At 38.0% G+C, this 18430-nt stretch overlaps 1 protein-coding gene across 1 annotated transcript in view; it reads left to right on the forward strand.

Annotated features, from left to right (window-relative positions):
- Dthd1 (death domain containing 1) overlaps positions 1–18430 on the forward strand; it is a 51336-nt gene that overhangs the window by 20695 nt on the left and 12211 nt on the right. The window contains exons 6-8 of the mRNA XM_026785243.1: positions 33–79; positions 2929–3303; positions 7583–7821. Coding sequence (XP_026641044.1) covers positions 33–79; positions 2929–3303; positions 7583–7821 — 661 coding nt within the window. The remainder of the gene's footprint in view (positions 1–32; positions 80–2928; positions 3304–7582; positions 7822–18430) is intronic.

Consider the following 18430-nt stretch of genomic DNA (forward strand, 5'->3'; position numbering starts at 1 on the left):
TAATGACGACCTTACCTCTATGATTATCCCAGGCCAAATTCTGAAGAAACACAGTGTGAGATGAGAGGGCAAGTGACTGGTTGAGGAAGGCCTCTCTGGAAGACCATATGAGGGAATGAAAGAAGAAGAGGAAACCATGGAGCATGATGGGAAAGCTGGTTTGGGTTGGATTTCCTCCAGCCTGGTGCTTCAGGGGAGCTCTGGAATACCACAGTGGTTGGCTTTGAAAGTTACACCTGACAGTCCTTGTCTGTGAGAGAAGGCTGCTCTGGAAGAGGGCTTCTGTTCTCTGGAGAACAAACAATGGTTAACTTGTCCCATTCTGGGATCCAAGTCTATATCAGCTTCCCAAGAGTGCTGTAACAAAATGTCACAAATCTATTATCTTACAGTTCTAGAGGCTCAGTGTCTCCAAATCAGACTCTTTATAGGATTTGCTCCCTTTGAGAACTTCAAGAGAAGAATCTACTGGAAGCCTGTCCTTGGCTTATAAATGGCCCTCTTCCTCCTCACACAGTGTTTTCTGCATGCTTCTTTTATGTTAAAAACTCCTCCTTGAAGCACAGTAATAATACTGAGTTGGGGTCATCCTAGTGACTTATCTTAATTTATATACTTCTGTAGTGACATAAAATGTTACATGAACACTAGTATTTGAGGATAAGATTTAGGGTGGGACAAAAATTAATCTCAAAACATGACCCGTCACAAAAATTCTCACACCACAGGATTGGAGATTAGTATTTCATCCCCACCTACATATGTTACAGAAATAGATTATTTTGACCACAGTTTGCTTCCGTGTTTTGAAGTATTACTTTGATACTCTGTAACAGAGTGTAAGTGCCTTACCCTGTTTAATTATTGAATAATGAAAATTTCAAACCTTGCCAACTGCACATTCTTATACAGAATACAGCATACTCACACAAACCTGAGTGGCCTAGTTTGTAATAAATCTAAGCGTGTATGGTTGCAGCTGATTTAAACGTAAAATAGCTGGTTTATCAAACGACTTTCAGCATAATAAAAATATAGGATAAAAGATGTTTTTAAAAGTGTACCTATATAGTGCATTTACCCTGAATGGAGCTGGCAGGACAGAGCATGGTTCTGGGAATATCAGTGAACACTGAATCTTAACCCAGGAAGCTAGTCTACACTGTGCATGATTTATAAACACTGTGACATTGGTGAGAATAAATGTATTATATTTTTCTTCAATCATAAACAATATTGCTTACTATTATTTTATTATTTCATGTATTTCAAATGTTAGAATTTTCGATTGTTTATACTATCAATTAGCTTAAATCAGAAAGATACTGTTTGGCTATATAAAACTGCTTTCCTTACATTGTTTTCTTTTATTTTTTTTAAGAGTTTAGGGATCTATGAAGTCCAGAAGATTGTGTGTGATTTTTTTGAGGCTGAGAGTACTGGTGGTTTTGAGCATCCTGACATCGGTGCTAGGAATCTAGCTTGTGTCCTATGCTAGCACAGAATATGATCTTAACCACTGAGAAATCTCTATATGCCTTCATCTACCCTCTTCGTTCTCTGCACATTTTCATTTTAAATTGGTATTCATTCATTTATTTTGTATTGTTTGATACAGGATCTTGCTAGCTTGCCCTGTACACTCTGGAACTTTCTATTTGCACATTCATAGAAATTCTCCTGCCTCTACCTCCTTACTGCTGGAATTACTGTTATAAACCAATCCATACAGATTTATTTAATTTAATTTTGTTGTTAAAGTTTAAGACACAAATTGACATTATTCTAGGACTACATGACATCAGAGTCACCCAAATACTGCTGTTTACCTTTTTACTTTGTCCACTAAAAGGTCTTCCGGGACAACAACATAGCTGGAACTGCCTTCTCTTATGATAGCAGTGCCTTTTTCTGAGCCCCTTGTGGATGGCAAACCTTATGTCGATAGGAGTACAATCTAAACTAATAAGAAAATATATTAAATTCAAAATGAAGTGATATAGTTGCTTATTGTTATCCAGTATCAGATACTGCACATAACTATATTGCTGAAATGTCATACACTTGGCAGGGCAATGGTTTTTTCATACCACCATCACCATAGAGAGATGGGTACTATGCTTGTACTGTGGTGTTAAGACTGCAACATACTAAGCAATAAAGTTTCTCAGCTCCCTTATATTTATATTTATATATGCAGTAAGTCATTGATTGAGACGATATGGGATGCATGACTCTATAATGAAAACAAGGGACCACTTTTAGAACTCAGCTGATACAGGATTATTACTTTAAGGCTATATTTTAGAAGGGGTAGGTAATGTTGACTTGTAATCTCATCAGCCTGAGGAAGGACGGTTGTGAGTTCATGGCTAGCTGGGCTATAGTGCAGGAACCAACTACTCAACAACAGTCAAGAGCATGTCTTAGAATTTAGCTTGAGACCTAGGGAGAGGTCTCAGTCAGTAGAGTTACTGCCATGCAAGCAATAGGACCTCAGTTCAGTCCCCAGGCATTCAAACACCTTAGCATGACAGCTCACATCTGCACCTCCAGGATTGAGGAGAGTGGAGACAGGCAGATCTTTGGAACTCAATGGCCAGCAAGGCTAGGGGACCTGATGAACTCTCTTAGGTTCACCAAGACACTCTATGAGATATTATATCTCAAATAATAAGGTGGAAAGGGATGGAGAGATAACTAATATCTAACATTGATCTCTGACCTCCACATGAATGCACATCCATGTGCCCACACAACCATGTGCCTACACAGATGTACACACCCACACAAACAACGTGCATAAAACACACACAGACAAAAACAACAAAGAACTTAGCTGATCTGAACTAGTTTCTTGAGTGTCTGGGATTTCACTAAAGTCCCTCATTAATATAGGTATTAGATCATCAGAATTCTTGCTTTAAGTTAAGAAAAGTAACTTTTTTCTTGGGTCTGTGGTATTTCAATGCTTCTTATTCCCCTTGAGTCTTGCTTCTTTCCCTTCGCACAGGTTTATTGTGCTCCACCTGTCTTCCACAGTGGAAAATAGCCACTTGGTTTCTTTTGTGAAGTCTTTAGAGGAAGCCTCCCTCAGCACCACGGCCTGCATTGTTCTGTCCCACCAGAAGGACAATCCACATAGAGTGGTTATTTTAGTGGTACCTTCTAAGGAGTTAAATCTGGCACTGAAGAACTTGCGCTCGGAAGGGTTTGGAGGACTTCCAGAATCATCTAGACATTTCCAAGTAAGAGAAGGAGAACAACTTCTTTTAAGGTTTACTGGAAACATATTTGGCTCAAGTAAGTATGAGGAAATTGTCTTGTATATTCTAAAGACTATAAAGCACAAACCTTAGCTGCAATACCCTAAACTTGTATTACTAAGAATGACTTCCTTTTAGAGAATTTGGGAAACATTTAGAGACTAATCTATCTAGGCTCTATTCATTTTCTTCACAGGGGCACATGTGTCTTTACAGACAGATTGTAAGTGACATTCTTTTAGAAACAGTCTTCTTTGTGATTGTCCCCATGAATTTAGGCTAGCCTCACCTCTTCCCTGTGACAGCTTCTCTTCTAAATGCTCCCTGCTTCCACTCGGTAATGTGAATGTTTACACACAGTAATAATAATCTGTTGAGAAGCATGTCATGTGACAGATGACCTCTCACTTATGATGATTTGACATAGAAAAGTTGGCTTTATGATAAGTAATAGTAATAGACATCCAAGTAGAAATAACACATTCTGGGTTTTGATCTTTCTCCAGTTTAGTGGTTTCAGGAATGATATAGTCTGTGACGTCACAGCTTTTAGTAGGGCACCCAGTCTCAAGGAGAAAGAACTAATATTCTTTCATATATTGGGCTGCTAAGCCATGGCGTTAAGTATTTGAAGTATATTAAATGCGGTTTTGACATGATATTTTCAATTTTGTTACGTTTGTAAGAAAGCAACAGCATGACAAGTCCAGGAGCATCTCTCTGTTATCTTCTGAACTGTATGGGCTTCCATTGCACCTACAGTTGTCTACATAGTCTTTAATGTATCCTTCAAGAATCCAGCACGGGTCAGTAGACCCATAAATAAAACATAAAAATATGTTTTATGTTGCTTACTTTAAATTATATTCTCAGAAGTGTGTTCTGCATTTGGAAAGTGGTCTGAGGTACCAAAGATGCTTAGGAATATTGAATGAGGGTGAGACACTCCTCAGATTTCTCATTCCCACATTTACCTAGTGTTAATTTTATTTCTGTTATAAACCTCATTCAAATTAGAAATTATTGCTTCCCAGGTTGAGGGTTTGTTCATATTCTCAGGAGATACTCTTCACTGAAATGGAATTTCAGGGGACTTCCTTGTCTGATGTACTCTAAGCCTCACAACACCATCTTTCATTGACTGTAGAGAATGTACAAGCTACGACAGTGCTGAGGAAAAGGAATGAGGTGGTGGCCATGGGAAGTACTGGAGAGGAGGGAGAAGTGAGTGCTTAGCGAGGTGAAGAAGATACAAGGCAGTGAAAGGGGAAGTGAAAGGAGAAAAGAGAAGAAAAGTAAAGCAATAGCTAAAGGCACAGAATGAAAGGTCTTCAGAGGATTTGCCATCTGGGCGTTTGTTTTCATCAGCTACTCAATTTCCAATTCTGTGGAGATTTCTGAATCAGGAAGCTTGTTACACCCTTGACTTGATGTAATCGTTATATATTTATAAATCAATATATATAACATTGAATCCATGATGCCTACTAGCTCTCATTCAGAAAAGGGCCCCCAAACCTCATGTGGTAGCTGTATGTAGCTCACAAAGAAAATGCGCTTTGAAGCCAGCCCTGGCCCTCACAAGGATAAGTGAGACTCATTTTACCCAACATCTCCAAGTCTAAACTGTCTCTTCCCTTCTTACATACAGCAGCGCTGTCATTAAAGGAGGGGAGAAAGGCAGGATGTGAATGACACCTTCCTACTTAACTTCTAAAGCAGAAACCACAGTGCAAACTCAAGGAAACTCTCTAAAGAGAGATAGTCAGAGCTCAGAAATACTCCACCCTAACCAATGGTACAAAGGATTTTTCTGTAATACCTAAGAGGCAGCTAAACAGGACTGAGCTGCTGTCTTCCCAGGCAGGGAACTTGTCTTTACTGACAAGGGTCCCATGCTGAATTAAGACACCGAAAGACTGGCAGCGTGTACGCCAGCTTGTCTATGAGGGATGGATATGATCTAATTGTCATTCAAAGAAATGGAGGCAGGCAAGATATCCATATTCTTTCTATTGTCCATTTCCAGGAGATTCTTGTTTATTTTGGGATCCTCACTAGAAATTTCTGGATCTATTACTCTCCACAAAGAGCTGATCCCTATCTTCATCAGAATCCAGGAAGCTGAAAGAGAAAACTGCAGGTGTCCTCTGCGTTCATCTCCTCCCTGATGCCTTCTCTCCTACCCTAATGACTCCCTTTCATCTTCTCACTGGTCATGTTCGAGGAAGTCTTCCTTATTCTTTCTCATCACATCATTCCTGCTTATTTTATTTTCACACATTTTCACACACCTTTTCTTTTGTGTCCCCTGCCACAGATGCCACTTTCTATTTACTCACTTAATGTGAGTTTCTCTATAAAGACCCCCATTGGAAGGAGGCAGTGTGGTTGGGGGCACCATGCAACCCCCAGCACCTAGGATCAGAAGGCATGAGGAGCGGTACCAGGAGATGAACAGTGAACATCCCTAGGACCATTGCAAAGATTGTACCAGTTGTGATGAGTGTTCCACAGAGGGGTGACATGACAAGCTAGACCACAGCTCTGTTAAGAATTAGCTTCACTGTGAGCGTTGAAGAAACCAGTTAATGAGTCATTTCTGTAATTGAGCCATTTTTGTAAGACCATGGCAGACCTTCGAGTAGACGTTGTGGGTAGTGGGAAAGAATGAAAAAAAAAAAAGCAACCAGAGACACTGCTTCAGGATACTTAGTTTCCTGGTATAACTAGCACTTTTGCTTCCTCATCTGACTTTTCTAGGGAAAGCACTTCTTCTCGTGTGTGTATTGCCTATGACATAAAAAAGACATATAACCCTCGCTTCTGAGAATAATTATGTATTGCTATAAGAAAACTCCAGTTACTCACAAAAGATAAATAATTTTTTAACATGGCAAGTATTTCTGCAATAGTGATTGTCTCAATTGTCTACTAAGGACTATGTGTGTTATATGGTGAGAAGGGAAAACACTCTCCAAAGGTCAACCAGTCAAAACTGTCCTTTGTGAGTTTAAAATGTCACTTTCATTTTTACTTCTTTATATGTGTTAGAGGAAAATGAAAAATACTGTTATTCCTTTTATGTTTTTTAACCTTTTGTTCCTTTTTATTAGAGACTGATGGCCCTCAGAATATTGTGTTCTCTCTTAATGACACAAGCCCAAATTTTTAAAAGTTACATAACAAGTTGTTCATAAGGCCAAACATTTGTTACTGATAAATCATCAATAGTTGTATCACTATTTAATTTATAGATGTGACTTTTAGAGTTCCTTTATAGATACTACTAATTTTTATAAGGTGTTGACTGGCAATGATAGGGTTTCAGAGTCTAGATCTGTATTTAACCAATTTAGGGTTATCTACATTGTATGTATCCTGCATATTAGTCATCACTTATAAGTAATTGTAAATCTCACAGGGAAAGAAGAGATAAAACAGCAGCAGCAACAACAAAGAAATTTACTGAGTCATAGTTTACTAGGACCGGAGTAGTGTTGTTTCTTTTGATAATTCTTGGGGTGGGAAACACAGACCTAACCTGGCGTTCCTCAAGGAATCTGAAAACTTTAATTTACAATTTAGGTCACATTTAAATCACCCCAAACAATTTATCATAAAAAATGCTAATGTGAACCCTTCTTAAGAAACACACCCCTCCACCCTTAAGTTTTTAAACAGTGTGTGTGTGTGTGTGTGTGTGTGTGTGTGTGTGTGTAGATCATAGGACATTTGTAGGGGTTTGTTCTCTCCTTCCATCACATGGGATCTGTGGATTGAAATCAGGAAATCATTCATTGTGGCAAGCACAACTTTACAAGTTGAACCATCTAGGAAGTCAAAGAGTTGAATTTTTAATGGTCTTTAATTTAATTTTAATTTACACTTAAATAGCCACATGTCCCAGGAGTATGCAGTCCTAAAATATTCAATGTGAGGTCATGACCGTGCACAGTGTGATAGGAACAGCACAGAGGAGGGGAAAGATAATTCTTGGAAAGGGAGGAAAACTTTCCAAATACTGGAAAATGTGAATATTTCTCCAAAAGTTTCTTGATGGCAAATCATGGACAGGCAAAAGAAAAGCAAAAATGATTCCATGTAGGAGCTTCGAGAGAATATGTGGTCCAATCACAGGTGAGAAATCTTCCTAATGATCTACAATAAACCCGCCGTTGTTCTTAGGTTATATGTCTACAAGAGATGGCATAGGTAAGCACTGTGGCTAGATTTGATAAAGGAAAAGTCATTTGGAATTTCAAAAACGAAAGCAAGAGGATTATCTTATTGGTGACATATGCATCTCTTTTTAGGCAATGGGAAGGATTATGGGAAAGACTACAAACTCATTTTCCACCTGCAACGAAAACCGAGGCTAGAACTCCACATCAAAGAGGTGGATGAATTTGGGAACTATAGCTGCCCTCATTATAAAGGTGCCATTGTGGTTTATAAGTTACCCAGAGAGAAGATTGTCCCTAGCTTGGATCAATCCCTTCATGAAAATCTTTACCAGTTGCCAGTTTGCAAATTACCATTGAAATTGCCCAAGGTAAGTTACTGATCTTCCTATGTAACAACTTTTGTTGCATCTTTGTGATTCCCTATTCCAATCAGTTCTGCCAGCAAATGGCTACGGAAGGTTAAAACACATAATAATAAATTTGATAAAGGAGTAGGCAGGGCCAATTCTAGAGTGACGGAATATGTATCAGGTTTCTGCTGTGGCTGATGTTAGTTTTTCTCACTAGAGCAATGGAAGTCGATTGGTTCTTCACAAGAGGTCGTTAATGACCATGGAAACAATGTCATTCAGTTTCTGTAACTACATCTAAATAACTGAGACACCATTTGTGAAAGCACTGAGTGCATTTCCGAGTGTACTTGAAGGACAGATCATTCTGAACATGGGACCAACATCAAAATAACTCACTAAGACTAAATAACTCCAGCAGGTTTACAAAGTTTTATTAGCTAATAATCTGCCTCCTGCCAGAAAGTTGGGTTAAACTATCTCTTAGAAAAGTCAAACACATAAAAATACATAAACATTTCACTATTGTTTAAGTAATTTCTTTCTATAAATAAGTATAACTATATTCTTAATGGAAGTAATGCTGAAAAATCATATGTTATTACTGTCTTGCAAAGACATTTGTTACTTTTAAACAAAGCTAGATTATTTTATTCTATTCTTACCGTTTGTGTTTTGAATAGAAGAACATGTTTTTCATATACAGATTTTGTACATTTTTAGGTGTCATATAGCTCAGACTATACGTAAACTCACTACATAGCTGAGGATGACCTTGAACCCCAAATCCCCTTGCTTAGATCCCAAGTGCTAGGATTACAGGTGTAAACCATCACAATCAGTCTTTGTACTGATCTTAATTAATGAATATTAATTGTACTTCTGAAAGAGACATGCTCTTCTACATGTTATCATTAATACAGAGCTATAGATAGGAAATGTAGTCAGAAGCTGTGCTGTCGGGAATGGTAACTACTGCCCACGTGGCTATCCTAAATCATGGAGCAATATATGGCTAATCTCAAAGGGGACATCCTCTGTCAGATAGATCCAATAAAGAGATTTGAATGAATCATAACCTGTTTATAATGATGAAATGGCATATTTATAATATCTTGGTTTGATCAGGTTAAATAATATATTCTATAAATCAATTTTATTTTTCCTTAAGTAAGTGCTAAATTAAAATATATATCTCAAAACCTTTTTCTGTGGCCCAGCACTTTCCTAGATAAATAGAACCTAATAGAGTATTTAAAACATGTACATAAAAGTACACTAGAATAATAGAACTAATTAGATATTGGTAGAAATAATGCCTTAATAGTTGTTCAGAAGTTGAAAAGAGCATCTCAGGAAGCTGAAAACAGTAGAACTTTTGTGATGATTGCATCACTTTTTTCTAACCTGTTTTATTCTTGGGACTTTAACGACTTTACACAAGGGGAAAACTGGCCTACAGCAAAGAAATGGAATGCTTTTGATTGGGACAATAGAAATATCTTAGCAGAAATTCACATTTCTATTAAAGCCATTACCATAATTTCTAAAATACAAAAATGCTTTTAAGTGCTTTTACATGCACTGTCCTTAAATCCTTACCGAATCTTTCGGTGCCATTGTTCTTGGGTTACTGGAAGTGGAGACAGAGCAGGTTCAGTCACGTTGTCTGAGGTCCTAGAGCCAAGTGCAGAGGAAGGAATCCAACTCAAGAAATCTGATCCTCAGGTGTTCAGCAATCATTTTGCTGCTGCTTCTTAGCAGACATAACTTCTATTCTTAGACCAGAAAGCAGAATAGAGTTGCAGATATCTAGATTTTTCCCTAAAAGTTTTAGGCCAAGTTTTTAAAAAAAGGAAAGAGTATAGGCCAACTATTACAAAAAGTTAGCAAATAGCATGTCATGGACACCAGCCAAACCAAAGCAAAACTAAAGCAGCCTCCATGAAGAGGAGCTTAATGTTCAGAGCAGTATAGTCATCTAAATGAACACCAGCCCAATTTTATTTATATATATATATATCATATATTAAATATATTATATAATATACGGTGTGTTGTATGTCCCTATGTGTCAAATATATATATATATATATATGCCACAGTGGAGGTCTGGGGATAATTTGGGGAAGCTGGTTCTCTCCTCTCTCCACTCAGCAGTCTCTTTAGCTCTTATTTTGAGTCTAATGTGCATAACAATTTATGTACTATATGGGATGTACTAAGTTATAGAGCGTGTGCTTAGCATATGTGAGGTTCTGGCTTCAATCACCATCAGCAGTAACTGAGAAATATACATCCTTTATGATGTAGACTTTTTGATACATACATGATCAAGTTGCGATAATTAGTATAGCCATCACCTCAAACATTGTTTCAAAATACCTAGGAAGGAAGAATTTGAATAATCTCCTGTGTTTGGCTCTTTAACGTTCAAGTCCCTGCACATGCTAGTTGCTGTCCTTATCCTCCATCTACTAGGTATCTTTGAACTTGCAAAGTTTATTTGCTGTATTTAGACCTAGCCTGTCCTGCCCAGTTCCTGTTCTAACTGGTGAGAAGACAACCTGACTTGGATCAGGCAGGAAATATGCGTGATTACATGGCAGAGCTGCTTTGTGTACAGCCCTCAGTAGCTTCCCTGGGGATCCCAACTGTGGACTGGATGGAGCACTTGGACTTTCTCAGGTTAAGATCTTAGAGCTTAGTTGTGCAAGCCTTTGCCTGTCACCCAGAGGAGATGATGTGTGTGAATACATAAAGGTAGGGAGTGGAACATGCCCATGAAGCCTGCTCTCCAGGATGCTTAAGTGAGCATGCTTCTTCCAGAGAGCGGGGTCGTTCTGCAGCTATGGCACGATCAGAGGGAGACTAAACTGAGCACAGTAGGACCTTCTCGTATAATGTGCCAGGACTTTTGTTCCACTGTGGCAAGCTGTGGGAAGAGAGAGCTTATGTACAGAAAAAGGAATTTCAATACAAACGTGACATAAATTGAACATTCAGTTATCCATATTTCCTTTATGGCCTGTATAATTCTCAAAATTTTTAGGTGGATTAACCAAAGTAGTCAATTTAGGAGCTTATGGAGATTTTCCATGTGAGAGTTTGTAAGTGATCACCGTAAATGTGTCATGAGCTCTTCTCTTGCTCTGACTCTGACACACACTTCTCACCCAGTAGCCTGTTCCTGTTGACTTCCTCTTGAACCTCTGCCTCAGTGTGACCTTTCCCAGGGAGCTGTCCTGACTTCACCAGCTAGTCTAAGCTTGGTGTTCGTCATATGTGCAGGAACGGATTCTATACTTTATCTCTTTCTGGTTACCGCATTTCATGACAATGCCTTGCTCATTCTTTCTCAACGAACACTTTCCCACGTTACTGTTTCTATTGCCTTCATTGAGAATCTTTTAGACATTCTCTCAAGCCATTATCAACCCCTAAGAAATTCTATTACAGATACATGCTTATGTATGTACAAATGTGCGTTTTAAATGGGAGACACATAAATACTTTTTTAAAATTCTAAATTTTTGATAGACATAACTTATTTATTGTTTTTATTTTCGTACTCACCTTGATCTTGTGACTCCCCTTCCTTTTCCTCCAATTACCGTCTCCTCTTTCCATTTAGTCCCCTAGTGGCTACACCAGTAGAGAAAATGATACATGCTCCTCTAGCAGATGTTAGCAGTCGTTCACTCTTCAGGCAGGAACTAGGCCTCATGAGGATCTCCTGTATCCATGGTGGAAATCATGAGAGCCCAGTCTCATGCAGGTGTCCATAGCTACTACTCAGTCTAGCAAGAACAATGTCAGATCTGGATGACAGCAATACATGGCCCACTTATACATCCTCTGTCCATTAACTTCTTTTTGACCTCTCTGCTGCAATGTTCTCCGTGCCTTCGGGTGCGTGCATTCGTGCGTGCATACGTGTGTGTGTGTGTGTGTGTGTGTGTGTGTGTATGCGTGTGTATTATGTTGTTCAAGACTAAGCACCCATTTGTCACTGATTCTCATCATTTTGAACAAATATGAGTCTCTGAATTAATTGCCACCCTCCTCAGAAATCCATATATCTGTCCCATACTGAAAGTAGAACTAGTTATGGATAAAAATATAAATATCTACTAGGAAGCAAAAAAGGAACACTGGGAGGGAAGCGCTAAGTCAGGGAATTAACAAATATAAAATAAATAATAAATAGCAAAGTATTGCTGCATCGGCATGAAAACACTTAAGTAGGATTGGGGAAATGGTGGGGTTTGGAGGGCTACCAAAAGGTAAAGGTACATGTAAAAGCATGTAAAAGCCTATGGCCTTGCCTTATACAATTAAAAAACAAGTTTTAAAAAAGTTTGGAATGGATGTACTTTTTCTTTATGGATGACTAATTCTGTTCTATGAAGCCATAGGCTTTTAAGCAAAACCTTTATTAGATGTGGGATACCTCCCTAGGAGTTGTTGACCAGAAAAGTCTCAGAGGCTCCAAAACAGCCTATTGTCATTGCTCTTGGTTCCCTACCAGAATATGCTGATAAAACCGTATCTTGAATATACTACATGCTCTGGTTATAAAACACAGAAATCAAAATGGAACTAAGCGGGGCTCCCCCACTCCACCTCTCCCTCTGCTTACTAGCCACAGTGCTAGTATGTGCTATTCAAGTTTCTGGGAAAGAAAACTCACTCATCTATGGATTATGTTTGCTGCAATATTGACCTGCCAGGCAAGATACCTCCTGATTCACTAGTGCCACCACCCCTACTATTTTAGAGACAACCAACTGCTCTAAAATAGGATGTGAAGGCCACTCTATATGTAGGAATACAGACCTGGTACTATAAAGTTGATCAAAAGCACATGGCTAGAAAAGACATCCTCCAACCTGGGAACACACTGGTATTTTTCTAAATAAGCATGTTGTGAAACTACTTTCTGAATATTTCAGAATGTCCCTCCCTCTCTCCCTTCCTTCTTTTCTTCTTATCTCCTCATCTTTCCTTCTCTCTTCCCTCCACCCTGTCTTCTTCAGGTCACATTTAGAAGACATCTCTCCTGGAGGGCTTTGTTTCTCCACCTGGGAAGGCATGATTGACAACACAATCTTTTAGGTTTTTCTACACAACTCTCCCGTGCATCTGACAGCACAATTTCAGAGTGGCTTTATAAGAGAATAGATCAATGAGGTCATTTCTACTAGTGTTACAATTCAGCAAACTTGGAACTTACCATCTTGAAACTACATCATCATGTTAAAGATAGAGTGTCTTAAATATCTGCTGCTTTCCATATACTAATTGACTATCAATATGCCATCTGCACTTTCCTTTCCTCCCAGATGGGTTTGTACAGGGCTTTCCAGACTCACATTCTTGGCCATAGCTTTACAAAAAGCCTCTGCAAATGAGTTCCTTGGGGCTGAGAAAGAATCTGTGGCTGCGGAAGCTTTTCTCCCCTTTTATCACTAATGTGTACCTCAAGGCGAACTGAAACTGTGACCTTTGTTTCGTGTGAACAGACTACTTCCACAAAATTTAGAGGAAGAAAAAAAATCTCCAGCTCAGATAAGGAGCATGAAAATGCATTACTTTTCAGTGAATAGAAGTATGCACAGAAGGCAAACAGTAAATACTTCTGACAGAATAAATGCTGTGGCTTATTTTCCATTAATACAAGAAACTATGATATTAAGCACCACTTAGAACAGTTTGAAAACCGTATCCCCTTAAATGATTCTAATTTAAAGCATACTAACACGTAAACTCCACCACAAACAAGTCCACCCTAGTACGTTGAGAAGGTCTGGAGAGCTAAGTGATTGTTACAGGGTAAATAAAATCTGAATGTCCTTTTTACCTGTAAGGTCAAGACTTCAATTGAAAAATAGGCATCTCAAAGACACACTGTGTCATCAGGAGGTTACTATGTGTTATGTGTGTATACAGTCACACATATTTGCACACAAGTAAACACAAGGTATAATATTAATGCACTGTGAGGCTTCGCAAACAATGGTGATTATTTGTAATTTTTGTGTGTTTACTTCCTGCTTGTGAAAATACCTTATATCCTTCAACTTTCCTTCTTTGCTCATTCATATATTAATTCCTTAAAAAAACATGTTTTGTATGCCAAGGGCTACATATACAATAGTGATCTGGTATGGATCGTATATTATTTACTTCCCTTGTCACTGCAACCGAATACCTTGTGAAAAGCAAGATATGAAGATTTGTTCTGGTTCACAGTTAGAGATGGAAAAGCCCATCGTGACACAGAGGCTTGGTGACAAGCGTGGTTGGTAGGTGGAGCACTGGGGTGTTCATGCATTGGTGTGTTTTGGGAGTTATACAGAAACAAATGCAGGGTTTGACTTCCTTTCTCCATTTTACCTTCCAATTCAATGTGAGACCCCTATTGCATGGATTTTGAAGCCCACATTCGGAGTGAGTCTTCCCTTCTCCTTCTAACTTCAATGTACCCACTCTCCCAGACACTAGAGGTGTGTCTCCCAGGCAACTCCTAATTCCCCTAAGATGACAATGAAGAAAAATGATAACAGTCTAAACCTTCCTTTGCTTCTCTGTGGTCCATCTTTTGTTTTTAGGAAGCAGTATCTTTAAAGTATCATTCAGATCATATGACTGCTGCAAACCCTGCAATGACTCTTGTTTCCCTTAGAGCAAGGACTCCACTCATGTGATGGAAATATGTTCCATGATTTCCAGTGGTGCTAGAAATTATCGGGACCTAAGGGAATGGACTTCTTTATGTATATATTGCTATGATAAAGTTGTACTTTATAAATTACACAGAGTAAGATATTAGGAAGCACGATTATCAATTAAATGGAACAACTGATAATTTAGTATAATAAAAGTTCCTTAAGATTTATGATTTTTTTATTTTTGAGAATTTCCATTTAATTCTATTAACCTTAATTGACCATGTTACCAGAGAGGCTGGAAGATACTGAGACCAGAAACTACAAACCACTTATAAGGGACAGCTACTGCAAAAGTCTCTATGTGACCTAGGTGCCCACTGATTCCAGATCCTTGTATCCCATCCCCTTCACTTGTTCAGCTCCAATCCCACAGTTATTCTGTTCCTGCTGCTAGAACACACCACAGTCTTATTTAAATCTCTGTGTTAGTGATTACTCTGACCTAAATGGTCCTCCTAATATCTATCTATATGCCAATAGCTCAATTTTCATTGCTTGGTCAAATTTCACATTCTCTAAATCCTCCTCTGAATCTGTTTAATAGGTAATACATTTCTGTTTTCTTAATCCAATACTCTAGCCCCTCCCTAGCCTACTTTAACTTTGTTCCCTCTAAAGCACTGCAGCCTCATGTGTTAGATACGTTGCAGGAACACGGACAAACAAGCAGTAAAACTGTAAATAAGCTCTATGACTGCAGGAAGCTTTGTTCTGTTTCCATCATTGTCTAGTAACATGGATGTAGAGCAATGCTTGGCCTAGATTACATGTTAAACAAATGCTGGTTATTTGAGTGTATTAATAAATATAGCTTATATTACAGATAATAAAAGTGAGAGAAGAAAATGAGAAAAGTCAAGGAAGAAAACAAATTAGCATCAGAGAATAAACAAAATTAGTGGCATGTTTGCTAAATTAGGACAGTCACAGAAGGCCAACAGTGAGTTAACGCCTGGGCTGAAGAGGAACTCACGATGAGAAGCCTCTTTATCTACGTTCCTCAGAGAGTATTAGATGAGGTAAAGAAAACAGTAGATTCCTAGCCTCTGCAATGCCTTTAAGAAATATCATCATGGATAATATGCAGTGGTAGCTACAAAGTCTACAAGAAAAAAACAAAGGGTCTTAGTGGTACCTGGTAATCAAGATGCTTTTCTAAAAATGGCCATGTCAGCAATATGTGTAAAATATGTGGCCACAAAGGACCATAGTTTACCTATAAATCATTTCCTCAGTTGTGCCTTAAACACGCTTTTTCAGAGATGCTCAAGAACTTTCTATTGATATTATATGTATTTGTACGCTGGAAGAAATAAAGCACCTTTAAAAAATAGATGAAGAATTTTGGGGTGGAAGGAAGTGGTTAGAATGTTTGGTGCTAGAGCGTGTGCTTCTGAAATTTCCCAGATGGCTGACTATATGACATTTGGTTGCTTTCGTCAGCTTGGGCTGTGACTACATTGTCTTTCCCCCACCTGTTCAGTGGTTTTGCTTTGAATAGGGAAGGCTTCAGTCTCGTGGCTGAAGGGTACCTGAGACTGGAGTTCCCAGTAATACCTCAATGACAGGCTTATATAAGCAACACAGACCGAGTTCTGCTGAGATTGAACTTCCTTAAAAACAAAAAAAAACAAACAGTCAAAAAACCCCTGTGAACTCATGACATTTCATCACACCACTTCTAGTTAAAAAAAAAAAAAGGTACTGTCAGCATTTACTCTTCCGCCACATTAAATAGCACACCATGTTGAAGGCCGGAAGGGTGCGGATGTGCTGCAAGCCTTGGTTTGCCAGAAGCATCACTTTCTCTTGATTTTGGATGTTCAGTGCATTCTTCCTGCCCTGTAAGGATGATTTTTAAAACGTATTTTTCCTATCAGCCTGAACCACTAAAATATTCCATAAATACCATAAGATTCATCTATACCACTAATAGACATATGTACAAAGGACAATTCATCCTACTACAGAGACACTTGCTTAAACATGTTCATTGCCATTCTATTCATAATAGTCAGAAGTTTGAAATAGCCTAGTTGTCATCAACATATCAATGGATAAAGAAAATATACATTTTCACAGAGGCTATTAATCAGACGTAAACAACAAGACAATGAAAACCCAAAACAACAATAAGTAAAAGTGATATAAAATTTACAGTAAATGGATGGAACTCTAAAATAATCTTAGGTGAGGTAACAAAGACTCAAAAAGGCATATACAGTACGTTCTTGCTTATATATGGATGATGTTAACTCTTCAATAAGTGGTCTATAATTTGTATACCCAAAAGAAATTTGAATCTAGAGAGGGTTAAGAGAAAGTAGCGCAGTGTGAACAGAAACTTCTACTGGGAAAGCACCAGGTGTATTCCAGGAACATATAATGAGACCAATGAGGACTGAGTGAAAGACCTGGAAACATCATATTGAAATAAGTTGAGAATTGATTAGGAAGGGATTTGAATTCCATGTTTGGGTCACCTATCTAATTCTTCAGGAGGATGTTATGGATTTTTATGACACAGAGAACATCCACCCAGAGAGACAGTATGTAGTATAGTACATAGTAAACAAATAATCCCAGGTTTCTAGTTTAAAACTAAATTTAATTTTATAGCAATTATTTAATCTTAATTTATATGTATTTAATAGAATAGGAATAACTATAACAAGCCATTGGAGAAGTTTAACCAGGAGAGTAAATGGTAAAACTTTGTTTGCAGTATCATTGTAATAGATGGAAATATATTCAGGAGATGAGTTACTATCAGTAAATGAAAGAGACAGTTAAATAATTCATGGATAAGATGGTGATGTTGGTAAGAAGAGAACAAAGACACAGATGTTTAGGAATGGAGACAACAAGGACTTGTGGATATGGGTGGAGCTAGGAGATAGAAGTACATCGGAAAACAGAAGAAGCTGTGGGAAGGGGCCTTTGGCAACTGGTGTGACCCATTGTCGTATGATCAGTGCAGTATTTTATTATTCAGATTTACATTCATCTCTATTTTTAGTACAGACCCACTGGAACTATTTTCCCTTGAGGATCTGTGATCAGTGCCACTTTCTACTCTAGACCAGCCTTTATGTAACTGAAAGCACGGGATTTCTCAAAGTTCAATGAGAAATTTATCATTTTTTTATCATTTTTACGAGGACTCTTCAATAGGCAGTTGGTACCCATGGTCACCTTAGCATTGAAGCCCTTTACAACTCCCATCCCTTTGCCCCTATAGCCTTTACAAGATGCCTTGCCCTGAGTAACATCTTTTGCTCCATTTCTATTACTCATCATCATTATGACCACTTCCGGATCTCTTACCATAAGTTCATACACTAGCAATGACGTTTGCACTTGGAACTGTTGTTACCTCCTTAGAGAAACCTTACCATCTACTAAACAATTAAAAGGAAACTTGGTTATAGGTGCTGAGGAATAACTGTTTTGAGGAATTAATGTATGGTCCATTGCAATTATTATTTATATAAAATAATTAGTAATACTGATTGTCATACTCTGATAGAAATTGGATTAAACATTTACCAATGTTATATGGTTTTCTGAAAAAAGTACATTGCTGAAGAAATAGATGAACAGTGAAATTTTCCCCTCAGGAGAAATAGTACATCTAATTTAATTGTACAACAGACCAGATTGATCTGATTCTAGTGTCAGCACACCTGACACCAGGTGTGACTAAGTTTATTGAGGATAGAGGACCTCATTCATTTTAATATTCTCTCCTCAGATGCCTTCAATAATATTTTACTGAACTCATTATTTAATAAATGAATAGATACTAATAGAAATCTTGAACAATTGAAATGTGTTTTATTTTTTTTTTCTTTTGCTTTCTTACCCTTTTTTTGGATTGGGTTTTTTTTTTT

This window comes from Microtus ochrogaster, linkage group LG1, assembly GCF_000317375.1.
Source record: "Microtus ochrogaster isolate Prairie Vole_2 linkage group LG1, MicOch1.0, whole genome shotgun sequence".
Taxonomy (NCBI): Eukaryota; Metazoa; Chordata; class Mammalia; order Rodentia; family Cricetidae; genus Microtus; species Microtus ochrogaster.